General features: G+C 41.1%; 1 protein-coding gene across 2 annotated transcripts in view; it reads right to left on the reverse strand.

Annotated features, from left to right (window-relative positions):
* The window catches only part of GPR158 (G protein-coupled receptor 158), a 199,224-nt gene that overhangs the window by 7,025 nt on the left and 165,729 nt on the right, over nucleotides 1–26,470 (reverse strand). For both annotated transcript variants that reach the window (XM_065050719.1, XM_065050718.1), the window contains exons 7-9: nucleotides 20,768–21,006; nucleotides 6,290–6,428; nucleotides 1,871–1,976 (exon numbers count right to left, since the gene is read on the reverse strand). In XM_065050719.1, the coding sequence (XP_064906791.1) occupies nucleotides 1,871–1,976; nucleotides 6,290–6,428; nucleotides 20,768–21,006 (484 nt within the window). The remainder of the gene's footprint in view (nucleotides 1–1,870; nucleotides 1,977–6,289; nucleotides 6,429–20,767; nucleotides 21,007–26,470) is intronic.

The raw sequence follows: 26,470 nt of genomic DNA on the forward strand, positions 1-26,470 counted from the left end.
ATTGCTGAACAAGCCTGCAGAAAACAAATCTCCCATTTTAGATCCTAATCCTGAAAAGGAAGAGATGAGGTGGAAAAAAAAAAAAGAAACGGATAAAAAGCAACCTGATCTAGTTGAAGATGTCCTGGCTCATTGCAGGAGAGTTGGACTAGATGACCTTTAAAGGTCCCTTCCAACCCAAACCATTCTGTGATTCTATGTAAAAAGGACACAAGTTAATCTCTCTCTTCTAAGTTTTAGCAAATGCTCAGATCAAGAGTTGGAGAGAGGTCGTCAGCTATATATTTATTCATATTGATTCACTCATCTGTAGTTAATATTGTCCACACAATCATCCATCCTTAGAACTTTATGAATGGAACTAAACCTTGTGATTCTTCTCTTAATTCCCTGAATTTATTGCTGTGCTGGAAGAAAAGTCTGTGTAGTGTTACACAGATAATAAGCTAAAAATGGAAATGTTGATCAGTAGTTATGAGTCAGCTTCAGAAAGGTCAACAAATTTTCTAGGTTAGTCCAGAAAGACATTTTTGAAGATATGCAATAAAGTATATGAAGATAAAATAGAAAATAGTATGATTATTGCTAAAGATCAGAAAAGTCATTTAAAATAAAACAAGGTTATTCAGTATTAAGGTGGCATCGATGTGTCCCCTTATTATGACTGTTTAATGTATGTATATTTGACAGTTATCAGCACACCCTGTTCTGACACATAGGCAAAAGACAGGAATAGCAGCTTCATCAACCTGAAAGTTCTATCAACTTGAACTGCTTAGTGACCTTCCTTCATATGCAGCTTTCACTTTTCCTGTTCTCTTTGACTGTTGACTTCTTGATTAATATTATTAGTCATTTCAAAAGCCATTATAAAACCATTCCCTTTTCAGGGGTACTGTCTAAGATGAAAGCTCCATTCAAAACCTGTGGACTGGTTCTAGAAACAGGTGGAGCTGCCTGCAGTTCTCCTGCCCCTGGTGAGATGGACATATTGTCACTCTGCTCCCAGCGCCTGACAGGTGATGTGCTGCAGTGCTCGGAGATCGTTCTATTCTCCTTCTCCTTCTCCTTCTCCTTCTCCTTCTCCTTCTCCTTCTCCTTCTCCTTCTCCTTCTCCTTCTCCTTCTCCTTCTCCTTCTCCTTCTCCTTCTCCTTCTCCTTCTCCTTCTCCTTCTCCTTCTCCCTCTCCTTCTCCCTCTCCCTCTCCCCTCCCCTCCCCTCCCCTCCCCTCCCCTCCCCTCCCCTCCCCTCCCCTCCCCTCCCCTCCCCTCCCCTCTCTCCTCTCTCCTCTCTCCCCTCTCCCCTCTCCCCTCTCCTCTCTCCTGTCCTCCTACCCAGCACGATTCCCAGTTCCATATGATGGGCCACATCTGTCTCAGCATACAGCATCCACCTGTCCCAGACTCTGATTCACAAAGGGCTCCTTTTTCAGCCTATAACAACTGCCTGGGTTAAATCCCAGCCTCTCTATCTCATGGCTAGTCCAAGCTCCTCATTCCAGTTTTATTTAGCAGTCCATCATAGCCTTTCTATCCCCTCACCTAAACTCCTTCTCTGATCTCAGCTAACTCTGGCAGCAGCATGGTCACCCAAATATCTGAAATAAGCATAATTAGGCAAGATTCTTTACCCCTTGGATTAATGACATCAACATTTTTAGTACTTTAAACCCCTGGAATTTTGAAAGCTGAATTTAACACTGAAAATATATAGGAATTTTTAAAAAAATAAATATACAGCTTTTTAGGTAACACAGCCAAATTTTACATCCTTCTTTTCTACCAGTTGCTTGCTGATTTTATACAGCATTGCTTCTGCCTGACAACATTTCTCTTTCTCAGCCGTGGCAAAAGAAAAGAGACTCGAATACCTTAGGGATCAGAAGTAACCCAACAGTGACTGTCACAGTCAAGTGTGTGTGTGCAAAGAACAGCATCAGCATCCAGTCAGACTGAAGTCTTGAAGCAAGAATGAATCTGAAAAGAGAGTTCAGGGTTGCAATTCACTGCCTCTTCTCCAGTGCATTAGATTTAACATTTTTAATATTCCTTAGGATTCTCTCAATTGAAAGGCCAAATACAACTGGTTTTGTTCTGTACTGCCTTCATACAGGCTAAAAATTACATTCACATGCTTTACTTATATACCATAATTTCAAAACAACTCAGAAAAAAAAACAAAACCAAAACAAAAAACAACCCACAAAACAAACAAACAAACAAACAAACAAACAAAAGAACCAACAAAACAAGCCAAAACAAAATACAAAAAGAAGCAGCAGACCGTAAAGGATATTTGCTTATTCCATCTTTCTCCCTCTATTTAGCTGTTTTTTTGGACGGTTTATATTGTCACAGCTTCTTAGGCCTGAACTGAGTTATGGCAATTGACATAGATTAAGGATCTGAACAGATGATTTTAGATTAAGTAAGCACAGCTACTACGATATAAAAAATTGCAGTGAACTTCATAAATATGGGACGTCCATGGATTGCAGCTCCAGAGTGTGGCTGGTAAGACTTTAAAGAGAGAACTGAATGGAAATGCATTTTAGTGTGGAGCAGAGAAATGGTCTTGATTGCAGGACTGCCCAGCTCAACACTGCAGGGCCCAAGAGGCGTGTGAACGCTGGGGAATGAGCGGCTGAGCCTCCCAAACGAAGCAATTCCTTGCTGAGCTCTCTGAAGGAGCAGAAGAACAAGCGCTGCAGTTAACGCTGGCTGGAGCGTGCTTGGCTTATCTGCTCTAGTGAGCTCCCAAAGACAGAAATAGCAAGCAATGCAATGGATTAATGGATGGACCACTGGATTTGCAGGTTTACAAAAATCACTCAGATAGAAAAGACTTGCAACTTATCCAAGTCTACAGATGCACATTTTGCAGAAGCTTTTGTTAACAGAAACAGTCTGGCATGAAACACTGACTTATATGCCATAATAATACAGTCATAATCTCTTGTTCGATACTTTGTAAATGAAATGTTTAATGAACACAACAAAATATTGTAATTATTTCTTACAGGGATGCTGCTGTTGAGGTGTACAGGGACAGGGGGAGGCTCAGGCCTGAGGGTTAGCGAAGTGAACACAGCACGAGAATTATGGAAGACAACATGAGAAACTGCTGGATATAACAAATAACAGAGTGAAAAGTGAACAAGTTACAGGCAGTGCTGTGAGCAAGATTCCACAGATGGTTAATGGGGAGTCATAAGGGGCATTGGGGACCTTTGGGAAGCAGAACTTGCAAGAGCAGGGGACCCGATGTAACCGTATCAGTGACGGCACATAAGGCTGTGATTACCTAGCGAATTATATCAGAAATACCAAACTGAGTACAGATGTAGCAAAACTGGGACCAACAGGAAAAAAGTAATGAGGGGTGGGTTGTTTATTTGGGAGAAGACAAGGACAGAGAGTGGCTAAGGCAGATGGGGGAAGAACAAGCACGGAAAGAAGGTAGGATAAAAGGGGATAGTGACATGTAAGCAAGTTGTCACTGACTGTGCCCTGTACCTGATCACTGCAATATCTTCTGTCTTCTCATTGAATCCTTCTAATGTCTGTGTGATCTCACTCTCTATGCAGTGCATATGTATATGTGCAATTCACAAGCAAACTTCAGGCTGGACTAGCCAGCACATGGGAAACTTGCATCTTGGAAAACCCGAGGTCTCAGCCTGTAACTGAGTATGGGGCCCTGAGCCCAAAGATGGATATTGGATTGGCTTAAGGCTTGTGCTCGTATTTGAAGGACCTGTGAACGCAGCATGTCTGTAAACCCACACGGGGTGCATGTTTCGTTAGTGAACCTGACCAGCTGCAGAGGAGGAGCAGGGTCAGGCTGTTCACGCTGGACCTGCCCTGGTCCATGTGGCTGGCCAGGATGGCGTATGGCTGCACCGGGGTGGGTGTGCTCAGCCTCGCTAGGCCTGCCAAGAAACTGCAGAGCCACATCCATCAGATAGACATGGGACAAAGCTCCCAAGTCTGGTGGCCCAGCAGATCTGGCTAACCTTAACAGCTCCAGTCCTCAGATTCTGTGAAGGCTTTTTGCTTGTTTTATGCGTGGAATCTTGACTGATTCAGGTATCCATGCCACACCCTGAAAGCAAAATAACATCTGCAGTAGCCATTCAGACTTGCAGATATGGGGTTTCTATTGCAATGAGATTTATTTCCATATAAACTTTTTCTCAGCAACACAAGGGAAAGAGCGATGCAGGAATTTAATGCTACACTGACCTGAGGATAATAAAGAATCCTCTGTTTCTGAAATGGGAATACTAGTTTTAAAGGAAAGCAAAATGCAAACAGTCTGAGGTTTTATTTAGTGCTCACATCAATCTTATATGAGCTGTGGGAATTTTCAGACTGCATGGCTGCCTCCTAATAGCAGCTGTCCTTCAAGGCTCCAGCGCTTCATGACAACTCAGATACGTCCTATAAATCTGAGTCTTATATTTCTGCTCTTGCAGTTACATCCAGAACTTGGTGGGAAAATTAGAAGCAAAAAAAAAAAAAAAAAAGAAGTAAGGAAATGTGAACTTCAAAGAGATGAGAGTATGACTTGTGTATACACAAATGGACATAATCTCAGGAGGGATCATGTACATCCAGTGCATTTTATTCATTCCTGTCCATAAACAGTACATGATATTTCTGCAACAAACCAGCATGTACCAGACAGAGTGAAAAAATCAATACAAAATGTACTTTTTTTTTATAAAGAAGGAGGAACAAAATCAGCAGACCTTAGACTGAAGAACAGGATCCTCACTAGGATAAACTGAAAGACGTAGTCCTTTTGTGTCTCCTTCATAAGGCATGTATTAAAATGCTACATTTCCCCCTTTTCTCCTCTGTTTTAACCAACATTACTTTAATCCTGTCCTATTTTTAAAAGAAACTTGCAGCCAACATAATAGCTCTCCTAATGCACTGAACTGTATCTTCTAAGGTGGCCCAAAATATGGTTTAGGAACATTCATTAATGGGAGAAAATTTTTACTGAGTTGCTGTCATATTGGTTATAATAAATTCAAAAGCATTGTAACTGAATTTTATCTCTATTAGGAATGAAAAGAAAAATGCTTCCATAAAATACAAATTCTAAACATTATTTTTGAGATGCTTGTGTTAGGGAGTAAAGAAGAAGATTTTGAGAGTATGTGGATGTTGAGATATGGGGTTAGGACGTGAAAGAAACAAAAAGTTGCAAGCAACAATGACAGGGGAAAAGAGCACCTGGAAGGAATACAGATTAAAGATTCGCTTTGCCGATGTTTACTCAGAATAAATAATGTCTCATGGAAGCAAACATCAAGATGGCAGAGACAAATGTGATTTCCAAGACAAACCAAGGAACAGAGAAAAGTATTTGAAGACTGTCATCAAGCAATTAAAAAAGGGGAAAGTGGAAAGGGGAAAGGGGAAAGGGGAAAAGGGAAAGGGGAAAGGGAAAAGGGAAAAGGGAAAAGGGGAGGGCAGGAGCGGAGAGGAGAGGAGAATCTTACTAGATAAGGTTTGTCAGGAGGGAAAGGAAGGTGTGAGAATGTCGTAAGAAAATCGTAAGAATCTCTTATAGCATGATATGAAGTTAATATTATCCTGCTTTTTTGAATTTTCCAGGACCAATTCTTTTTTACAGAGTACTCTACAGGAAAGGCTATATGCCTATATAGCAATTTTCACATAGCTCTGGCAAAGACCCTTATTTATTTCTTATTATTCTAATAATTTACAAGTATGAAATGTAAAGCTCATTAGAAACCTTAAAAGAAACATGTGCTTTAAATCACTTTGACAGCATCATATACATAACAATTTCTTATGTCAGCATATACAACACTATGCTCCATGCACAAACCAGTACAATTATCTGAACATCCAGCTGCCCCTTGCCAATCTGTTACACACCAGGAAAAGTTCACGTAAACCAACATTCTTACCTGCTGTTTTTCTAGGGATACAAACCAGTGAGCAGTGTGTAAATGACTGAAGACAGACAGTAGTTTTGCTATATCTAATTTATCATATATACTGAACTTTGATCTGAGAACATATTAGCTAGCTATACCGAAAACACCCCTAATTATAGAATTAACAAGTTGACTGTACATATTCTTGAATCCCATGGGAACATTTTTAAGTTTAACAACACTTCATTTTCAGAATCAAATATTTATGAGCCTTTCCATTATGCGTCCTATCCCATTCACCCATTTTAACTTGCACCACATGAAACCTGAAAGATAAATAGTTAATTACTAGATCTACAGATCACTTGCCTAATCGTATGGAATATAGCAGAGATAATGAGCTCATTGTGAACTGCAACAGCCATATAACGTGGCTCATGAAATGCTGATGGGACTGTCCGCACTGCATAGCAGAGATAAACACCCCACAAGAGGAACAAAAATTCAGCTGTGAGAAGAACAAAAAGAAATAATTTGCAATTAGTTTTATATATGAAAAAGGAAGGAAATTTGAAGTATTATAGTATCTTCTGTATGTGTGAGTTTCTATGCAAAGACAGTATACACTCATGCACATATATATGTACACACATAGGCATTCAAACTCTTTTGGATATTGTCAATGCACATGATACATTTGGTTTTAATTTTATATACTTATTTTTTCCAGATTAGGAACCTCCACATTCATGATGTTTCAGTTTTTCAACTGACAAATTTTAAGACAATGTCCCATAATGTCCTGCTTGCTTTTCAAATTGGTACTATAGTAGTTTGACATCACTTAAAACAACAAGTATTTTTATTAATAGCTCTGGTTCTTGTTATAAGGCAGATACCACTGCTACTACTAAACTACAAGCTTTTTAAGACTAAAGTTTCATTTCAAAGGTTTATAACTCAGACAAAACAATATATTTTGGGTTAAAAAAATTCCTCTGATCATGATCGTTAATTCTGCTGATGCCCATAATATGATGAGTCATTTCTGAGGGCCTAATGTAATTATAAAACATGATGTGTTTATCTCCTTTAAGAGAAAAAATGAGTAAAGGAAGAAAGGAGAAGTAAAAGGTTAGGATCAGCTTAAACTATCCTGTTAGGGCTAACTCATCTGCACCCAGCAGTACGCTGACTTCAGTTTCCAGTAGACAGTCTGATGTGATATCATTTTGCCATTGAAATCAACAAAATAATTTCGTACCCATCTTGAAGTATCTCCCGTTCCAGAAGAAAAGCCCCACAGCCCTGCCCGGTAGCTACGAGTAGAGCTGGCGCCTGTGCCTCTTGCCTTGCAGTCTGGTTTGACGACAGCTGGAAGATGTTGAGACTACCCAGCAACACACAATTCCATGAGAGACCCCTGCAATGCCAGCACTGCTCTGGCCCAGCTTCCAAAATTGCATGTGATCCCATTGTTATTCATACACCGACACTACAATGTGAGCTCAGCCCATGGTCCTTCTGCTGCCCATGAGCAGGGTCAGCCAGCTCTGCAACACAAACCATGATGTACTTACAGAGAAGGAGCTGCCACAGCTCTCCTTGAATACTGACAGCACTCTGATGATCACCTGAACCCAAGCAGCTAGATTTTACATGCTCTGGTGGGTGAGCTGAACCCTACCATAGCTCCTCGGCTCTGAAATTAATTCAGTCAGCTGCTTTAGCAAAGTGAAAATCCTTTAATAATCTTTTTCTTGGTTTTGTGAGCTTGTGTGCTTTGTCATTGCACCTTAAATTATCACTGACTATACATAAAGATAGAAAAAAAATACACTTATAGTAAAAAATAGTCACATATAGTATAATAGAAAATTAATTTGTTCTCATACTTCTTTTTGCCAGTACATGTTATTATACTGTAACTAGAACAGCCGATGAGTGACATCACCCTATGGTGGTCGTCAGCAAGTTATTACTGGCCTGATTTGGATAAGGACGCAAACGTTTGCAAAACCCCTTGTCAGCAACAGATTAAAATAAAACATCTGCACTGGATATCACATGAGAACAGGTCCTCTGGTTCCTCCACTTTTAATAGTCCATAACTTCTGCAAATTATCTACATTATATTCTTACAGCATTTCAAAACTTCTAATTTTGCTATGAATCTCAGCTAAAATCAATCAGAGACATATTCTGGTAAAATTAATTCAGTTAGATAGATCTCTCTATGCTCCGCTAAGAGTTCGGTTTGAACTCTGAACAATTGGCATGGTTCTTATTTTTATAAAAAATATATGGCCTGGCTTTAAGCCCATTATTTTTACTGGAACATATCCTACATAAACCTAGCAGTTTTACCAGTTACATAAACTCGAACATCTGAAAAGGCATAATCTACATAATCCACACATGCTGCTAGTTTTGTATTCTACCTCATCAAAATCCCAACAATAATAAAACTTTTGACTAAGTAACAGTTTGACTTGGGACCTTACTGAGTGTCAATATGAAAAAATCAGGGTATGAATCTTCTGAGACTGTGTCCCAGCCTGGTTTTGAGCTCTACAAAAGCACACATGTGTTCCCCATATCCCCTACATGCTTGGGCAAACTGGCTGCTACTTCCATTTTGTTCCTATATAATTAGATATGCTACCAGTGAATTCTATTACTCTGGTTTCTTAAAAGCACCTACACAGGAATGACCTACTGAGCCATCTTGTGCCTGAAGTTTTTTTCTGAGCAAGTGGAATACAGATTTTCCTTCAATGATAAAGCATTAAAGGCTCATTTACAAATGTTAGCAGTTTCCTCTTTTGTAAGTCCACTTGCCTCGCATGTGCAGAATCATGGCACTGAAATGTATTGCTCTTCAGAGCACTGAAGTTTATTGCTCTAATTGCTCTGTATTGATTTAGAAGAAACGGAAAAGGAGAAATTTGTTAGAACTAGGTTGATAAAACCAAATAACTGTATCTTACTGTCCTATGTTCTAGGGAAACTCTTATTATTAATATGGTTCAGCAGGTATTCCCCAGAACCTGACAAATAGCCTATTTCCTCTCATTTTGCCTTTCATCCAAAGTGTCCGTACAGAAAAACAAACAAACAAACAAACAAAAAAACCCCAAAATACAAAAACAAAGCCACACAAACATAAAACCCCATAAACCCCCCAAACATGAGCAGCAGAGCTGAATAGATGAGCTAATTGTGAAATAAGCATCATAATCCACAAAACTACCCAAGGTCGATTCTTCTTTCCCTTCCTGCACTGAAGAGAGAAGAGCCCCAAGCCTCTTACTGATTGGAAAGATCAGCTATGGGTGCCAACACAGGCTGAGAGTCTGAAAATATTTGGCTTTTTAAGGATGAAAATACGTGTATAAAACTCTGTGTGCTGGAGGTATTCCTACTTAAACTAGAGAGTGTGGGCCAAATTCTGATTATTTTTACCACAAAAAAAAAAATCTCAGTTTGAAGATAACCAAGAATTAGGATTTGTTGGTTGGTTGGTTGGTTTTAATACAGATTGAAAAAAGCCTTCAAGGTATCTCAGAAAGCACATGAAAGTGAAAAAGCTACAACCCCCCCTAATATAAAACAATTTCAGTGAGCTGGAGTAAGTAGGAATTAAAGTAGCATTTGATCTCCAGATCTGATTAATCCTGAAAATTTCACCATTTTAAGTTTCTCAACCATAGTTAAAAGGAGTTCCTAAAACAACAAGAGGAGATTTCAAAGTATTAATATCCCGGAGCATGGCAGTAGTTTGCACCATTTACTGCACAATGCTTTTATAAAAGCTTTATATGTACAGCAGAGCTGGCATTCCTGTCTGCAGATAATAATTAGTGTGACATCTGGTATGCAACACAGAGAATAGCTTTTAAAATATAAGGTAAAATAACAGAGTTCCTATACTTGTTAAGCCCAATGTTACAATAATTGCATTAGCAACAACAAATAAAACAGACTGATAGAAAACCAATTTATTATCTAAACCACTAATTACAAAGCTTAAATGTATCACATGGAAGTTGTGCTTAAGAGGGGAAATCAAGTTCATGTAATTAGCCACAGACCATTAGTGCAATTTTTAATAAAAATCTGAAGGTATGATACAATTTTGCTGTATGGCAAAATGGCCTTTTTGGTTTCTTAATATAAAATCAGGTGACATGTTAATGTATTTATTACACTGTTGAAAAACACAGATATAACTAACTTCAAATAGATAGATAATGGAGCACATCTGGCCACCATGTAGCAAGGTTCTTATGTACCTCTCATCTCTGAGGTCTTATTAGTTCTATGGCACACTAGTGACTGTTTTGTGCCAAGTATCTTTAATGATTAATATCTGTGAGATGTGATGTGAAATTTCTATTTGGCTGGCTGAATAATTTTCCACTATAAGCCTGGTCTAGAAAAGTGACTTCCTGACCACTAAAGGACTATCTTAGCATATTACAAACCTGCCAAGACCAAACTCAAAGCTCAAAACATGTGATCTTGTTCCTTTAAGTATGATTTATTATAAGGCTTATAAATTATCTCATTTTACTTATTAAATACAAGAACATGAAATACCTTATTTCCCCCTTCTGAAAAATGATGGAAATTCTTAGGAGAGAGCTGCTGACAGATCTCTGGACAGAAAATGTGAAGTCAAAACAATGAAGCATAAAAGAGCTCTGAGAAAACTTGCAGTAGCTACACTATAACTGTCCAAACTGGGCATTCAGATTTTAAAGCACAATTGCTTTAAAAGCATGAATGGATGTAGATATGAATGGAAAGTAAGAGATGAAAACAAATTGTGGCCATGTGCACAAAGCAGTTAATCTTTAAATCTTGCTAGCCATTATGTCATTTCCACATCTTTGCACTATCTAATCAACCTGCTTAGTTATATACTTTGATGTTTTAAAGCCATGCCTATCACATTTTTAGAAAATTGAGCATTTTGTAACTCTTAGCTTGGTCTTCCAATATAGTGGATCAGACTCATGCCCAGTGCCACTGGCTTAAGAGTGCACCCTGTCTGCTCACTTGGGATTTGTTTAGGCCTTTGTTCATATTCTGCATCTTCTGAACACGAACAATGATATATGTTCACAGCATGTGATACCTATCTGCTCTACAGAGAAGGACAGACTCAGGGTTGGTATTATTGATTTAAACTTCCTCTGAAGATCTGGATTAATACATTTACCAGGTTTTGCTAAACATGCAGTTGTCTGTGTTGCAAACTATTCTTTCATCTTTAAAGCCAGTACAAGGCAAAGCCACATCCTGAGATGTCTCTGTGATATTTTATTTCAGTGTCCATTAGCTGAGCTGTGTCATGCCTCACACAGCGTGGCGAATGCAGACTGACCTGCCCCTGCCTGTACAGCTCCCCGCACAAGTAAGCTCCTGCTTTAATCCATATCCTTTCTCATTGCCTGCTCTGCAGATGTCTGTACTTCTCTTGGCTGCACAGAACTGCAGAGCAAGATATGATGAACTGAAATCAGTGATCAAAGTCACTTTCTTCTCTTTCAAGATTCAGAAAAGTCATTGAGAGCCTCCTGACACTTGAGTGGGTATGAGAAGAGAACCTCTACAATGACAAATGGAGTAAAGGCAGTAAGGGCATGACTTCAGGAGAGGCAACAAAAAATGGATTCAGAAAAGCAAAGATCATCCAAGGAAACATGAAAAATCAAGAAATGTAAAACTGGATTTTTGAACTTGGCTTACACACTAACTGTTCTCAGAGGCCTTAGGAAAGTACTTCATCCTTACTTCTACAGCTTTGTTGTCTCTAAGAATTGGACAGCATTCCTCAGGCTTGACATGAGGATGAAATTTTTTATTATGAGGGTGGTAAGACAATGGCCCAGGTTGCCCAGAGAGGTGGTAGATGCCTCATCCCTGGAAACATTCAAGGCCAGGCTGGACGGGGCTCTGAGCAACCTGATCTGGTTGAAGATGTCCTTGCTCATGGCAGGGAGTTGGACTAGATGAGCTTTGGAGGTCCCTTCCAAACCAAACTGTTCTATGATTCTATGAAAAGAAAAATAACACATATGTAGCCTTAATTTGCTCTCTTTTGCCTATATAATCTTCAGTTAACTATACAGTTTTGTAAGCGACCAGACTCATTTAAAGCATGTGACAGAGCAATTCCAGAGATACATCAAGGTTGGCTAATGAAGAAAGCTCTGTAATTCGTTGCAAACGGCATTTAGATATTTAGTGAATGAGACAAAGAACTGCAGCTGAAAAAAGCAGTGTTGTGTACATGCAGGAGAACTGAATTCTAACTTGGTCTGTACCTCAAGCTCCCACGTATATGAAAAAATTTCAAGTCAAGCCAGACTTCATAGAGATTATCACAGAGAGGACTTCTCTTACTATTTGGGTGCCAACCTCGGCATTTTTGCTGTGATTTGCAGCAGAACTAAGTACATAGTGCAGTATTTGTAGTCAGTGAGACCATACATAACATGTTATATATAGATTTGACTAAGCTCTGTAACTGAGCCAAAGGCATTGCAAAATGTGCACTCAGATTAAATGGACCATATAACCCTAATCTTATTGTGCCTCAGCTCTGGGTGTGTAAAATGGGGATAATGCCACCCTGTCACTGCAAGATGACACTGCAAATAAATTTACCCGTATTTGTGAACAGCTTAAATCCCAAACTGTGAGTTTCCTTCCTGCCATGTTCTGCAAGGGAAAGTGAGTTATTTCAGGCTGTCCTGGTTCCTTCTCAGCTCTCCTGCCCTGCCAGAAATGCCCGTCTCACGGCTCCTCAGGCCAGCCTCTCGGTGGAGATGGCTGCGGGTCAGGGCTGCTGAGAGGAGCTCCCTGGAGCCACGATACCCACGCCCACTCTGCTGTCCAAAAGCTACCTGCAAAAAGAAGACAGCTCTGAAGGATTAAAGCCCATTTTCATGATTCTCTGCAATGTTCTGTCTGACCACACCTATTTGCTTAAAAATCACTGTTGTAGGCCAAGAATAGGTCCCTGCTCTCCAGAGAGAGTGACATGCTCTGTGTCCTTTCCTCACACTAATAAGGGAGAGCCAATTACAGCTGCAACTTGACTAAGTTTATTTGGGCCAAGAAAATGACCAGAAGGATGGAACACCTCTGCTGTGAGGACTGGCTGAGAGAGTTGGGGTGGATCAGCCTGGGGAACAGAAATCTCTGGGGAGACCTTATTGTGGCCTTTCAGTATTTAAATGGGGCCTGTAAGAAAGATGGGGACAGACTTTTTAGCAGAGCCTGTTGTGAAAGGACAAGGGGTAATAGTTTTAAACTAAAAAAGGGAAGATTCAGGCTAGACATGAGGAAGAAATTTTTTATTATGAGGGTGGTGAGGCACTGGCCCAGGTTGCCCAGAGAGGTGGTAGATGCCCCATCTCTGGAAACATTCAAGGCCAGGCTGGACGGAGCTCTGAGCAACCTGATCTAGTTGAAGATGCCCCTGCTCATTGCAGGGGGTTGGACTAGATGACCTTTGGAGGTTCCTTCCAACCCAAACTATTCTATTATTTGGTATTCTGAACTTTGCAATGTTGGGAAAATGGTACTGTTCCAACAGTTACACCATATTTTTCCTCAGGTTTTGGACACAAATTACTGATTACCACTCTACTTACATCCATAACACAGCTACAACAACTCATCTACTTCTCCATCACACTTCATTTCATCAGACTAATATCTACACCTTAAATCCCCTTTACAGAAATGAAGTGAGCTATGGATCTGGAAGCACAGCTCTTCCACCCATTCATTCACTCAGGGTGCTGGCTGAAGCAGGGCACATGCCATCTTAAAATAGGAAAAAACTGTGTCCTCGATTGCTCTTCTGTTGCCAGCCAGTGCAGTCTCTTTCTGCCTCACTGCATCCAATCTCCCACCTGGAGAGTTGCACCATGTCATCAGAGAAATTTTTCTTTAACTGAAAGGATTTTCATATATTTCAATGAACTGTGATTACATGTAGCAGTCCTTAGTGTTGACTTATTCCTGGCAAAGTATAAATTACTAGAGGTTTATCTGTCCATCTCACTGTATCTCAGCATCATTTTAATTATCTAGGCACAGCAATACAGAGACTTTTGTGTGGAATAAGAATTAATGGTGCCAAATCCTGACTTTTTTTTTCTTCCAGAACTTCCATGGCCTGTGGCTGTTCAATGTTAAAAAAAAGCAGAGGTCCATGGGCTGGTGGAGTGCACAGCATGTTCCATCTCCCACACAGCCACAAGACTGCCTCACAGGTCCATCTGAAGTAACACAAGTGACATGCTGACCCACGGTCTTTGGTCCCATGGCTTGTGAGTGACCTAGAGTTGGTTTTTGCTTCCATGGGAACATAGCCACTGACTTAAAAGTGAGCAACATGCCTGCATGAACATAGGCCAGCACTCAGGTCTACAATCACCAGGAACTCCCTTCATTTCTGCATTTCTCTTAGCCCTTATGCTTCCTCTACACAGATGTGCTGTGCTGCCTAGTTCCTTCCATAGCTCAATGCTGTTACTAAAACCAGCTGACCACTCTTCTGTCTCCATCTGCCCCATCATGTTCTTCACTTGTGTGTGGATGAAATGAGGAGAACAGAGTCAGAAAGATCTACCACCAGCAGCTGAGAGCAAGCTGAGTGTGGGACCTCTTCTTTCACATCTTAAAGAGGATGCAAGCAAATGCCAATGGTATCCAAACTGCTTGAAGGGCTGGAAAGACTTGGAGCAGAAGTGAATTCAAAAAAGGGTGCTGCAAAGACAAGAGGAAGTCTGAGCATCTTCCAGCCTCTCCTGAAGCTGTCTTCTCCCACAGGTGGCTTGCAAAGAATCTGAATGTGGTATTTACCAATATATGACCGTGGGGCTAAGGTAACCCAAACATGGTTTCCTTAGCACAAATACTTTGTAGAAAATGGCACCTAAGTAAAGGCTATGTGATTTCACCTATGTCGCTGCAGATACCAAGAAAAAGCAACATTACTGCAGGGGGTAATGCAACCCAAACTGCTCAACCTGGGGGTTCCAGCTGTTTTTGAGAAAAAGGCAAAATGTCATTGTTAAAGAAAAGCCAACATCTTTTTTTTTTTTTTTAATTAAAAAAAAAAAAAAAGCTCCACCTTCTACCTTCCTTAAGCATGTTTTATTTTAAATTAAATTGGACGAAACAGCTAATCTCAGAGGACTGAATTGTCCCACTTGATTTAGTCTTTTTTTCATAGAGGAGACATTCTGCACCACTCATCACCTTTGTTACTCTTCCCCATACCTTTTCCAGATTTACCATGTCCTAGAGATGAGGGACATAAACCACAGATAGTGTTGGTGATGTGGGCTGTGAAATCACAGAATGTCAGGGATTGGAAGAGACCTTGAAAGATCATCCAGTCCAATCCCCCTGTCGGAGCAGGAACACCTAGATGAGGTTACACAGGAAGGCGTCCAGGCGGGTTTTGAACGTGTCCAGAGTAGGAGACTCCACAACCCTCCTGGACAGCCTGTTCCAGTGTTCTATTACCCTTACTGAGAAGTTTCTTCTCAAATTTAAGTGGAATCTTTTGTGTTACAGTTTGAACCCATTACCCCTTGTCCTACCATTGGCTGTCACCGAGAAGAGCCTGGCTCCATCCTTGTGACACTCACCCTTTGTATATTTGTAAACATTAATAAGGTCACCCCTCAGGCTCCTCTTCTCCAAACTAAAGAGACCCAGCTCCCTCAGCCTTTCCTCATAAGGGAGATGCTCCACTCCCTTCAGCATCTTTGTTGCCCTGCGGCTGGACCCTCTCCAGCAGTTCCCTGTCCTTCTTGAACTAAGGGGCCCAGAACTGGACACAATATTGCAGGTGTGGTCTCACCAGGGTGGAGTAGAGGGGAAGAAGAACCTCTCCTGACCTATTAACCACCCCCCTTCTAATACACCCCAGGATGTCATTGGCCTTCCTGGCCACAAGGGCACAGTGCTGGCTCATGGTCATCCTGCTGTTCACCAGGACCCCCAGGTCCCTTTCCCCTACGCTGCTCTCTAATAGGTCATTCCCCAATTTATACTGGAACTTGGGGTTGTTCCTACCCAGATGCAAGACTCTACACTTGCCCTTGTCATATTTAATCAAATTTTTCCCTGCCCAACTCTCCAGCCTGTCCAGGTCTCTGGAGGGCAGCACAGCCTTCTGGCGTGTCAGCCACACCTCCCAGATTGGTGTCATCAGCAAACTTGCTGATAGTGCACTCTATTCCCCCATCCAAGTCATGGATGAATATATTGAATAATATATGTACATGGCGGCGGGAGGGGTGGGTTACAGGCAGGAAACCGACGGAGCTGAAGGTCCCTTTGTAAACCAGGATTCTCTTCCTATTTCTGCTGCAAACATTTTATATAACCCTGGTCTTATCACTTAGAGTAAGCTTTTCACAAGTGATCACTATTTTTACATAGTACATTTTCTGAGTATCTAATGTGAGTTCTGAATTCTAACAAGTGCCTCATGGTTGTGTTTTCCACACAGAGGAGGCTGTAAACTGAACTCTGAAAAACTAGTTCCTAAATGCCTCAAGACAGACACCCAAGAATTAGAGCTACAGTTGACAATTTTGGCTTTAATCTTTGTACATTGATGCTAAGGAGAACATGGCTTAAAGACGTTCATTGGGAAATGAACAGTTCTTTATGCATTGCATGCTCTGAATAACACACCCCAAATATATGGCATATGGCCACATCAAATGGGGATAACAAAAAGAAATAATAATCACTCATTTGCTGAATGCAGCAGAGGATCCGTAGAAAATTTAATAAAGAGCTGTATTACAATGCTCTAGCTCAAAACTGGACAGGCAGTCCTAAGGCCCAATACGTCAGAGCCTGTCCTGGCAACTCATACGCTCTTCAGATGCAAAGATTATATGTGTTACAAATCAACAAATGAAAAGAGGGAGAGAAATCTCCTGGGAAGAGCCTGAAATACTTACTTTGTTCCTTTTCCTGGCTGAGGGTATGCAGTAACCATGACACAGCCTCATGTTTGAAATCCTCTTGATGCCCAGGACCCAGAATATGACCCACCGATTAGGGGGCTATGGCAGCAGCCCCGCTCCTGCCAGCTGGGAATCAGGTGCTGTGGAAAAACACCTCCCTGTGCTTAGTTAATACCTGCCATTTGCTTCTGGTTTAAATAAAACACTGAAAACCACACATATATGCATGGGGAGATTTTTAAAAACTTCCGTTCGAATCCTATCCACGCCGGGTGAAACCCTGGCCCTGCTGAAGTCAGGAACATCCACCTACCAAGATTTCACCTCTGCTTTTTATTTGTGTTTGTATGTTTATCTCCCTGCCTGCCTTTCTCTCCTGCCTGGAGCTTTGTTCATTAAACTTATTATTTTGCCTTTTTTTTTTTCTTTCCAGTTTGTGGGAAATTATTTTAAACCCTGTGTGTATCTGTTTCACTTATGGGATTCTTCCCTCAGGATAAAGAATAATAGGTCGATTTGTGACACTGCAAGCCCTAAGGTACCAAAAGTTTATGGCTTCTGGTTTGTGTTTTGTTTGGTTGCTTGTTTTTTTCCAAACTCAGTGTCTAGCTGTGACAGGCCATAGGGAAAAGGTTTTGTGGGTGAGTGTTTTCAAGCCCTCAGGTCTTTCTCTAAAATCTCAGATTGTCAACCATGCCACGGCTTGTCAATGAGACAGATGGTCCAACCTTGAAAGTGATGCAGAAACAAATAGAAAGGAAATAAAAGAATCTAGGGAAGTGACAAATAAGCAATGCAAAAGTATCCAATGTCAAGAAAAATGCATGCTAACTTATACTACATTATATAGATAAAATAAGATTTACTGAATGTTAATTTTCTCATCAGCATATCACAGAACATAGAGGCAATGCTAGAAATGGTGACAGACTTTCTGTCTAAGTCCCTGCTTTTCTCCCAAAGAGCATCCTCTTAAACTTAATGGAAATGTAAATACAAAACATTCACTGCAATACAAGTTTCCAGAGATAGAACCCAAGTGGCATGATTAGTATGGAAAATGCTTCATAAATCCTAACTCCAGTAATCTCTGGTAGCACAAAAGATTCATCTCATTACAACTTTCTAACAGAATCTTGTTAATTCTCACTTCATTAATCTGCGACCTTGAAAATTCCCTGTCCACAATTCAGTAACATGTTGACAGCCGAGTAAAACGGGCTACAGGTGACAGAGTATATTCCAAAACCTTCACTAGTTTTATATAAACTACCGTGCCTGACTAAATTAAATGCAATAATAAGCCCTTCATAAATTATCATCCAGCTTTTTTATTTTAGCATTTTAAATCAAATATCATAATCTATCAATTAATTTATCCGATAGAATCTTTTGCATGGCTGCTCCCAGTCAAATACAGGAATAAAAGAGGTTCTGCATTATGGGTATTTCTCCTGACATACCTCTTAGACAAAGCATCTAATTGTAGAACTAGGTCCTACTGGCTCTAAGCTTTTCAAAATGGTGTTGACACTAAAAATCTTGAAGTGCATATACGCACACACATATATAAATATATATATATATACACACACACACATTAGTATAGACTCATAGGCGTACATCTCCTCGTACCACTAACGTGGCTGCATAGTTTGCTGAAGACTTGCACAACAGTTACTCTGCTTATAAGGTAGTTTGTGTAAGAAGGCAAAATGACAATGTAAGAAATTGTGCCCAATTTTGTTCAGGTTGGCTTTGCCTCTACTGCCCTTGAGTGTATTTTGAAAAAATTAAAAACCCCTCTAGATGTAAATATACCTTTACAAATTTTCAACACTGGGCAGACAGCAGCTTATGTACTTTCTTACCCAAAAGGGACTACTGATCATAATTAGGTACTAAGATCTGAATTGTTAATCATTTCCCTACCATAGCTACAAAATTCAGAGAATAAAAACATTTGCTGGCCAATGCAACAACCACCATCAAAATGTTAATAAAACTATATTACTGGCTGTAAAATGCGGTAAGATTTTGATGCAAAATCGGTGAGTACAGATGACATCATCAAGTGTTCTACATTTAATTATCTTTTATTATTAATTTTACAACATCTCTGGCAATAGTACTACTCCATTATCACAAAGTAGAGTTACGTGTTATCTGTACGTTCCTCCAAAAGGGCTCAAATCGAGGCACATTTCAAAGCATACTACTTTATACTCCTTGGTGTGCTGTACCAGCGAGCACACTGACTCAGGGGGTACCAGTGTGCCCACTGCCTCTGAGATCTTGCCTGAAGGAGGGAGGAGCAGAGCACAGGGACAGCTTAGAGCCACAGGAAGTCCTTGGAGAAGCTGGCAGCAGTGGTTTGCCCTTTAAAACTCCTGTGCATTACCATGTGTCGGCTTTCTGTACAGCACTCTCAGAGAAAATGCTCCTTATACCCCCAGGCTGCTTCTAAGAAGAGAAAACCACAGAATGGTTGAGGTGGCAAGGAACCTCGGGAGATCATCTAGTCCAATCCACCTGCTAGGGCAGGTTAACCTAAAGCAAATCACACAGAAATGCATCCAGGTGGGTTTTGAATGTCTCCAGAGAAGGAGACTCCACAACCTCTCTGGGCAGCCTGTTCCAGTGCTCTGTCACCCCCAAAGTAAAGAAGTTCCTTCTCACATTTAGATGGAACCTCCTGTGCTTCAGTCTGTGCCTGTTGCCCCTCATCCTATCATTGGGCACAATAGAAAAGAGTCTGGTCCCATCCTCTTGACAACCATCCTTGAGATATTTACAGGCACTGATAAGAGCCCCTCTCAGCCTTCTCTTTTCCAGGCTTAACAGACCCACTTCTCTCAGTCTTTCCTCATAAGAAAGATGCTCCAGACCCCTGATCATCCTCATAGCCCGCTGCTGGACTCCCTCCCGTAATTCCTTGTCCTTCTTAAAAGGACAAGTCCTCTGCACTCTTGTGTGAAGGAGCCACCATTACCTCTCCCTGATCCTCTGCAGTGGAGCTCTGTCAGTGGGATGACCATGGGGAAGCATGGAAAGGGCAGAGAGGTAAGAATTTATTTCAGATTGTGAAACACTGATGTACTTGGGATAGTGGGTGGCACACCTGGGCTGTACTAGAAACAACAGCTCTGGGTGCAGAAGCACCGAAGCTGTCTGGCCATGGGGAGGAAGAACATGATACTGTACAACTGAACTCTGGCATGGGGAATCCACTGTTTGTTACAAAATCAAGGAAACTAAAATGCGTCCTTTTTCTCCTTGATATGAGTTCTTCAGGGTGTCATTTTTTAGCTCCTGCCCATCCCATGCACTGAGAGTACATCCAACAAATACATTCAGTTGGGACGCTTGATGTGCATTTCCTACTTGTATTACTCTGATATTAATTCCTGTAAGGTCAGGAAAGAGCAATCTTGCAAGTTCTTTCCCTCCTCACACACAAAAGCTCTGCCCAGTTCTGTGGTGCAGGAGCAAAACATCTGTTATTCTAGCCATAATTTCTCACTTTAATAGTGTAGAAGAGCAAGATATCTTCTGCCTTCAAAGATTAATTTCTTGAGCACCCATCACTTTGTTACTACAATCCAAGTTACAAACCTTTGAAAGTCATAAAAACTTCAGTATAATTTAATTATGTTTTACTTCTCAGCCCATTTTAAAAACATATGCCAATATTTCATTCCCCTAGGAGCTTTTCACGTGATATTATGCACTCTGACAAAACTCTGAGATATTCTAAAAGAAGAAAAATGAAAAGAAAATGAAGTTTTATTTTAGAAATAGAAGGTAAGCTAGAAAATGAACATACCAACAGCCATCATGTAATCCCAGCGGTCTATGAGGCACATATTGAAGATCAGGTGGTCAGATGTTTGCCCTTGGCCAATAAGTGGAATGTTTCTCTCCAGATTTTGGGTTATTGCAGAAGTCCAGCCAACGAGAAACCAAAAGACTATCAAGAGAATAACAGCCAGCATCCTCATCACTCGCCCCCCTGTCATGTATGGAATACGCTGAGCAGTTCGGGACAGGAATACCTTCAAAACCCTGAAAAATTCAGACAGCGCAGAATTAAAAAGAGCACTAGTTGTATCACAGGAACTTGACTTTCATTTTATTTCATTTGTCTATCAGATTATTGAAAAAAATTATCAACATTCTTTTCCCTGACAGCATGGCAAGGAGGGAAATTTGAAACGTTATTACTTTCATATTCATCCTATTTAAATGGACTGATTATTGCTCAGAGAGTGGCAATAATAGAAAATATTAGCTATGTTTATGTTAGAGACACACATTCGCATGCTGTGTTGTCAAGCTGTTTTGTACCTTCCAGCTCCCAATGGAAGACTTATGTCTTTGGAAAAGGGAAGGTCGTTTCCATAAAACAGTAACCACATATGTGAGATTTCATTTTGTTTTGATCTGTCTGGCTGCTCATCCCCAACTGTACTATTACCAGAGAAAAAATTAGCACTTCTTGGATATTTTTCCGACTGAGTTTGATGCTTCTGAGACAATACTCCTCATAGAAATAAGTGTGGAAGGCACTTTGCTAATTAAGTGTTTTCTGACTTGATTAGAGGCAACAACGTGGTTTTTGAGCTGGAATAGAATCATCATAAGAAAAGCCACATCATATGTCTAGGTACATACACCATGGAACAGCCACTGAACAGGTAGCATTCACTATAATAATATTTGCACTCACTATTAGGATAGGTTTACTCCTGTCAACAACTGTTCAGGGAAATACCATTTGCATTTTCTACCTATCACAACATGGTGAAGTAGAAAAGGGTCCTATTGAGAGCATGAGGGCAACCAACATTTGAGGAAATCAGCTCGGGAGAAGGGAGTAGTTTGATTCTTCACATAGCGCAGTGTATCTCTGTGTTGCCTGCAGCAGGGGATCTGACAGAAGCATCCAACCTTCTCCTGGTGTTTTCCTGTGAGAAAAGCAGGCTGCAGGGGCTGCTCCTGCCATTGCAGTGCTCCTGCCTTGGCGCTGCCAAGTTAATGACGCTGGGCAGTGAGGAAAGGCTATCTGGGAAGTTTTCATGTACCCAAACCTTTGGAAGTATATGATGTTTATGAAGTATATGAAGTTTAAAGGCTTTTTTCAAAGATTGGGGTGAGGAGCCTTTCAAACTGAAGAGATGAGCTATTTCAGTGATTTTGTCCTCAAAACCATGGTGGTTCCTAATTCCTGAGGATGAGCATGTCCAGTGAATACTCTGGATATCCATGAAGGGACAAATTACCACTGCGGTTTAGGGAACTTGAATTTTTTCAGAAAGTTGAGGTCTTAAATGCCCTTGTCAGCTCTTAAGTTTGTTCAGGATACCAAGCACCAAGCCCCCCCACAAGCTGTTCCACTGCCAGGCCCGCCTTTTCAGAAAAAAAATCATACCCCAGATTAATATTTATGCTTACATTTGTATAAGAGAAGGCAGAAGCAACTGGCATTGCCTCTCAAACAAATAATAGAACAGTGTCTTTTAAGGCAGAAGCACAAAAGCTTTTCCACATCCATAAAATGACTCATCATTTGACTACAAACACAGCCTTCGCAGTGTGCATTAGGTGAAGTCAGAGATCTGCATATGTTCAACATTATTCAGCTGTTTCTCTCCCAACAGTTCCTCCACAGGGAGTCACAGTTTTTGATCTTTCCATGTTTGATAGATGTTCAGCTCTCCCTTCACAGTTGCTAAGTGTTTTATGTCAGAAGCAGCTTCCCAAAGACTTTAGGCAGGACAGACAGACGGCTCGGCAGCGGCGAGGCAGGCGGCTCCCTCCGCACCGCTCAGCCACAGCACTACTGTTCCAAGGCAGCAACAGTAGCTCCTTGGTTTTAGAACACTAAGAATCAGTAAGTGAAGGCTTTTCTCCTCCCTGTTGTGAATGCTGACCAACACTTAGCTGGTTTTGAAGGGAAGGAAAAGGTATTATTTTTTGTAATGAACTGGAAAATATACATATTGTCACAGGTGTAGTTTGCTATTTGAGGAAAGCCTCATCATACATGTTTTTGAAGATTTAAGAATCCAAGAAATTAGACAAACCAGCTGAGAACTACTAGAAACTTTTCTTCATATTTTGTCTCTCCAAAGTCAATTCTTGATGATTTTACTGAAAGCCAACACATGAGCCTTTTCTGGATGTAACAAGGCAGGACCCATTCCATTTTTTCTAGTACTAACTCATTAAGTGCTGCCTGTGCGACAGCTTTCTAAGGGAGAGGGGTGGGCTGCTATTACATTATTGATCTAAGCACAGCAAAACAAGTAACATTTTGCAGTACAGCAGTCAAAACCCCTCCAATTTAGACCAAACCACATTTCTTTTTTTTTTTTTTTCATCTTTTTCACACAAACAAGTGTTCACCACTACTACCATTTCTACTTTGAACATGTAGGCCTACATGTAATCCAACCTTTTGGTTTTTGTTTTTTTTTTCTAAATCATTTTTCGGAGAAGCTGTAAGAAAAGCTGGGTAAAATGTGCAGTGCTGAACAATCTCCTTTCCAGATGCTGTGGCATAAAAAAGTAGTCAACAAGAACATGAGCTCCAGAGTTACAATTCCCTCATCTTTGTGTCTTGATGTGAATCCACACCTGTCCTGCTCACCACCTCAACACCAGCAGAAGGTGCTCCCTCTCTTCTATGTATTATTAAACATATATCAAAGCAGAGACAAGTGCCCAGGAGTTTCCCCTCCCAAGAACACGTTTACTCACCAGGCTGGAGGGTCATTCTCCTTCCTGTACCTCTGACTCACGTACTGTCAAAGTTCACCATAAAAAAGTTGAACTGCTTCAATATGAGACCAAATTGCCTAAGTATGCACATATTGTCTGACAACAGGTACCCTCAATCAGAAAATCGAAGAGTTCAAATCCCTGCCCTGGCTCCTGGGTAGACAATGCTCAGTCCCCCTTTTTTGCACTGTTCTATATCTATATACTGGGTTGAACTAGCTATTGCACAAATGAGAGCGATTTCTCACAGGGAGGTAAGAATCATAGAATCTCAGAATGTCCTGAGTTGGAAGGGACCCACAAGGATCATCAAGTCCAACTCCTGTCCCTGCATGTGACAACCCCACAGTTCACACCGTGTGTCTGAGGGTGTTGTCCAGTCTCATCTCAAACACTGTCAGGCTTGGGGCTGTGACACTTCCCTGGGGAGACTGGTCCAGTGCTCCAGCACCCTCTGAGTTAAGAACCTTTTCCTCATACCCAACCTAAGAAGTGGAGCTGGTGGGCTGCATCTATACTAGGAAATCAAATATGCACAGGGTTGTCGCTGGCACTGATGCCAACTGACACAGAACAACCAGCACCCACACTATTAACCCCCAACACAGGATCGCTGCACATGAGCCACCTGCTGCATTGGCCTGTGCCAACCCCTGAACCATGCTGGGAAACGGCCCAGGAGCACTCAGGTTAGCGTGGGCCAAGGGCAGGCCAGGGACTACTAAAACAATTCAGCAGGACAGAGGATGGAGGGCCAGCACCCAGGAATGCTCTCTGATGCTACGTAATTTATGAATATAGATGTAGCCCTGGATTCAAGCCCCTGAGCAAATTAATATTTAATTATGAGTATCAAGTAAGGCAATATGAACTGGAAAGAATCCTCCTCCTGTCCTGTCTACCCCCAAAATGCCTGGTAGCTCCAGGCAGTGCCCTGGTAGAAACTCAGGGCATTGTTTGAGACATGGGGCCTCTGATCGAAAGTGGAAGAGGAAACTTAACTATTTTCCTCAGAACTTCTAGGTCTTCTCCCAGCTCAAACCATTGAGCGTATGCAATCCACTTTCATGTGCTGTTGTTGGATAATCAGACCATCATTTTCAGTGACATGCCATCAGCTCTGTCCACATGCACATCAGACAGAACACTTCCACGTGCTCTACCTGCTTTTCTGTAATACACAGCTGTCTTCAAGCAAAATTTTGACCTACAGATGGTTACAGGCAGCACTGAAGCTGATATGCAATAGCCATCGTTTTACAGAATAAATAGAAGGCACAGTACAGGCTGAATGAACTGCTTGGAGACCACTGCAGGTAACTCCCAGCTGCTGGCTGCACCATCACGTCTGGATAGAACTAAGCTGTATGGTCAGAGGGTGTTTGTTTTGTTTTGTTTTGTTTTGTTTTTTGGGGAGGGGGTTGGCACCATACGAATGGACAAAAGGAGGGTTTGGTTGCAAACGCAGAGAGCTGAGAGCCCAGGGAAGCTCAGCAGGCAGGAAGAGGAGTGATGCTGCAAGGGGATGTGAAGCAGAGGGACAGAGCGTGCCGGTTCACGGTACTGGCTGGGACTCCAGCTTGGAAACAGCAAGTAAAGCATGTGGTTGCTGCTATAGAAGTTACACCCTGAGATGTAATGTGTAACCTTAGAAAATAAGCAAAACCATACTAAATTTTCATGTCATATCAATAATCTGTTCTGTGAAGAGAAAAGCATGGACTGCAAACTATTAGCTGACTGCATCAGTGGCAGGAATAACGGGTGAAGGATCCTGCTTTGACAACAATGACCCAGCACGGTTTGTTTATTTATTATTTCTAGCATCTGTCATTTTGTGGCTCTACTAAGTCATCCTGTCAAACTGTTCTGTTCCAGACTGATGATTTTTATTGTGATATGAAAGCTACATGAGAAAGATAAGAGGTCGAGATCTTATGAAGTATCTTGCCCTCCTGCAGTGCAGGGATTATGTCTTATCTGCTTCTTCTGGAGTAACAGTGAACATGCCACCAGCTACTTGGAGTCTGTAAACTGATAAACCTTGGTACCAGAGCACAGGCTGGCTGAAGGCTAGTCTGCACACTGAGACACGTAACAGGATCATAGGCTTGCTAGATAGTTAGAAGGTAAACCCCAGCTACCAATGGTATTGGAAAAACAGGAGGGAGATTGTGCTGCAGGACTGTTTCCTCTGGAAGCATGCCCGGCTTCAAATCCTCACCTGGGCGTCTGTGGTTAATAAATGGCAATATACATACCTGAGGATATCCTGATGGTACATTAACAAATTACTGATCAGATAATCTCAGGTACTGAGTGATCAGGGAAACAGTGGTTCCCTTTTTCCTTAACACATTATATTTACTTTCAAAAATGTGATGTTGAAATTGCAGTTTTCTTGTTATCTTCCCTAGAGCTTTAAAGTAACTTCTTATTGTGGGCAACTAATGTAATGCACATTTATCAGACGTGTGGCTAGAAAAGAAGTTGTGAAGAGGAGTTTAAAATGTGTTTTATCTCAGTGCCTGGTAAAAACTACCATAAGTAAGCAAAGATAAATGGGTCGTGACTTAATGCTAACCTACTCCATATAGTAGTTTCCTAGATTAGTTTTATACTCTGTGTACAAAGGTAATTCAACAGTGCTTCAATGAAAGTTTCCTTTCTGGATGAATGTATAGCAGATAAACTGTGCTGCCATAATTTCCAAGAGTTTGAGTAGATTGGGGAAGGTGGGAGGGAA

Source organism: Columba livia, chromosome 2, assembly GCF_036013475.1.
Source record: "Columba livia isolate bColLiv1 breed racing homer chromosome 2, bColLiv1.pat.W.v2, whole genome shotgun sequence".
Classification (NCBI taxonomy): Eukaryota; Metazoa; Chordata; class Aves; order Columbiformes; family Columbidae; genus Columba; species Columba livia.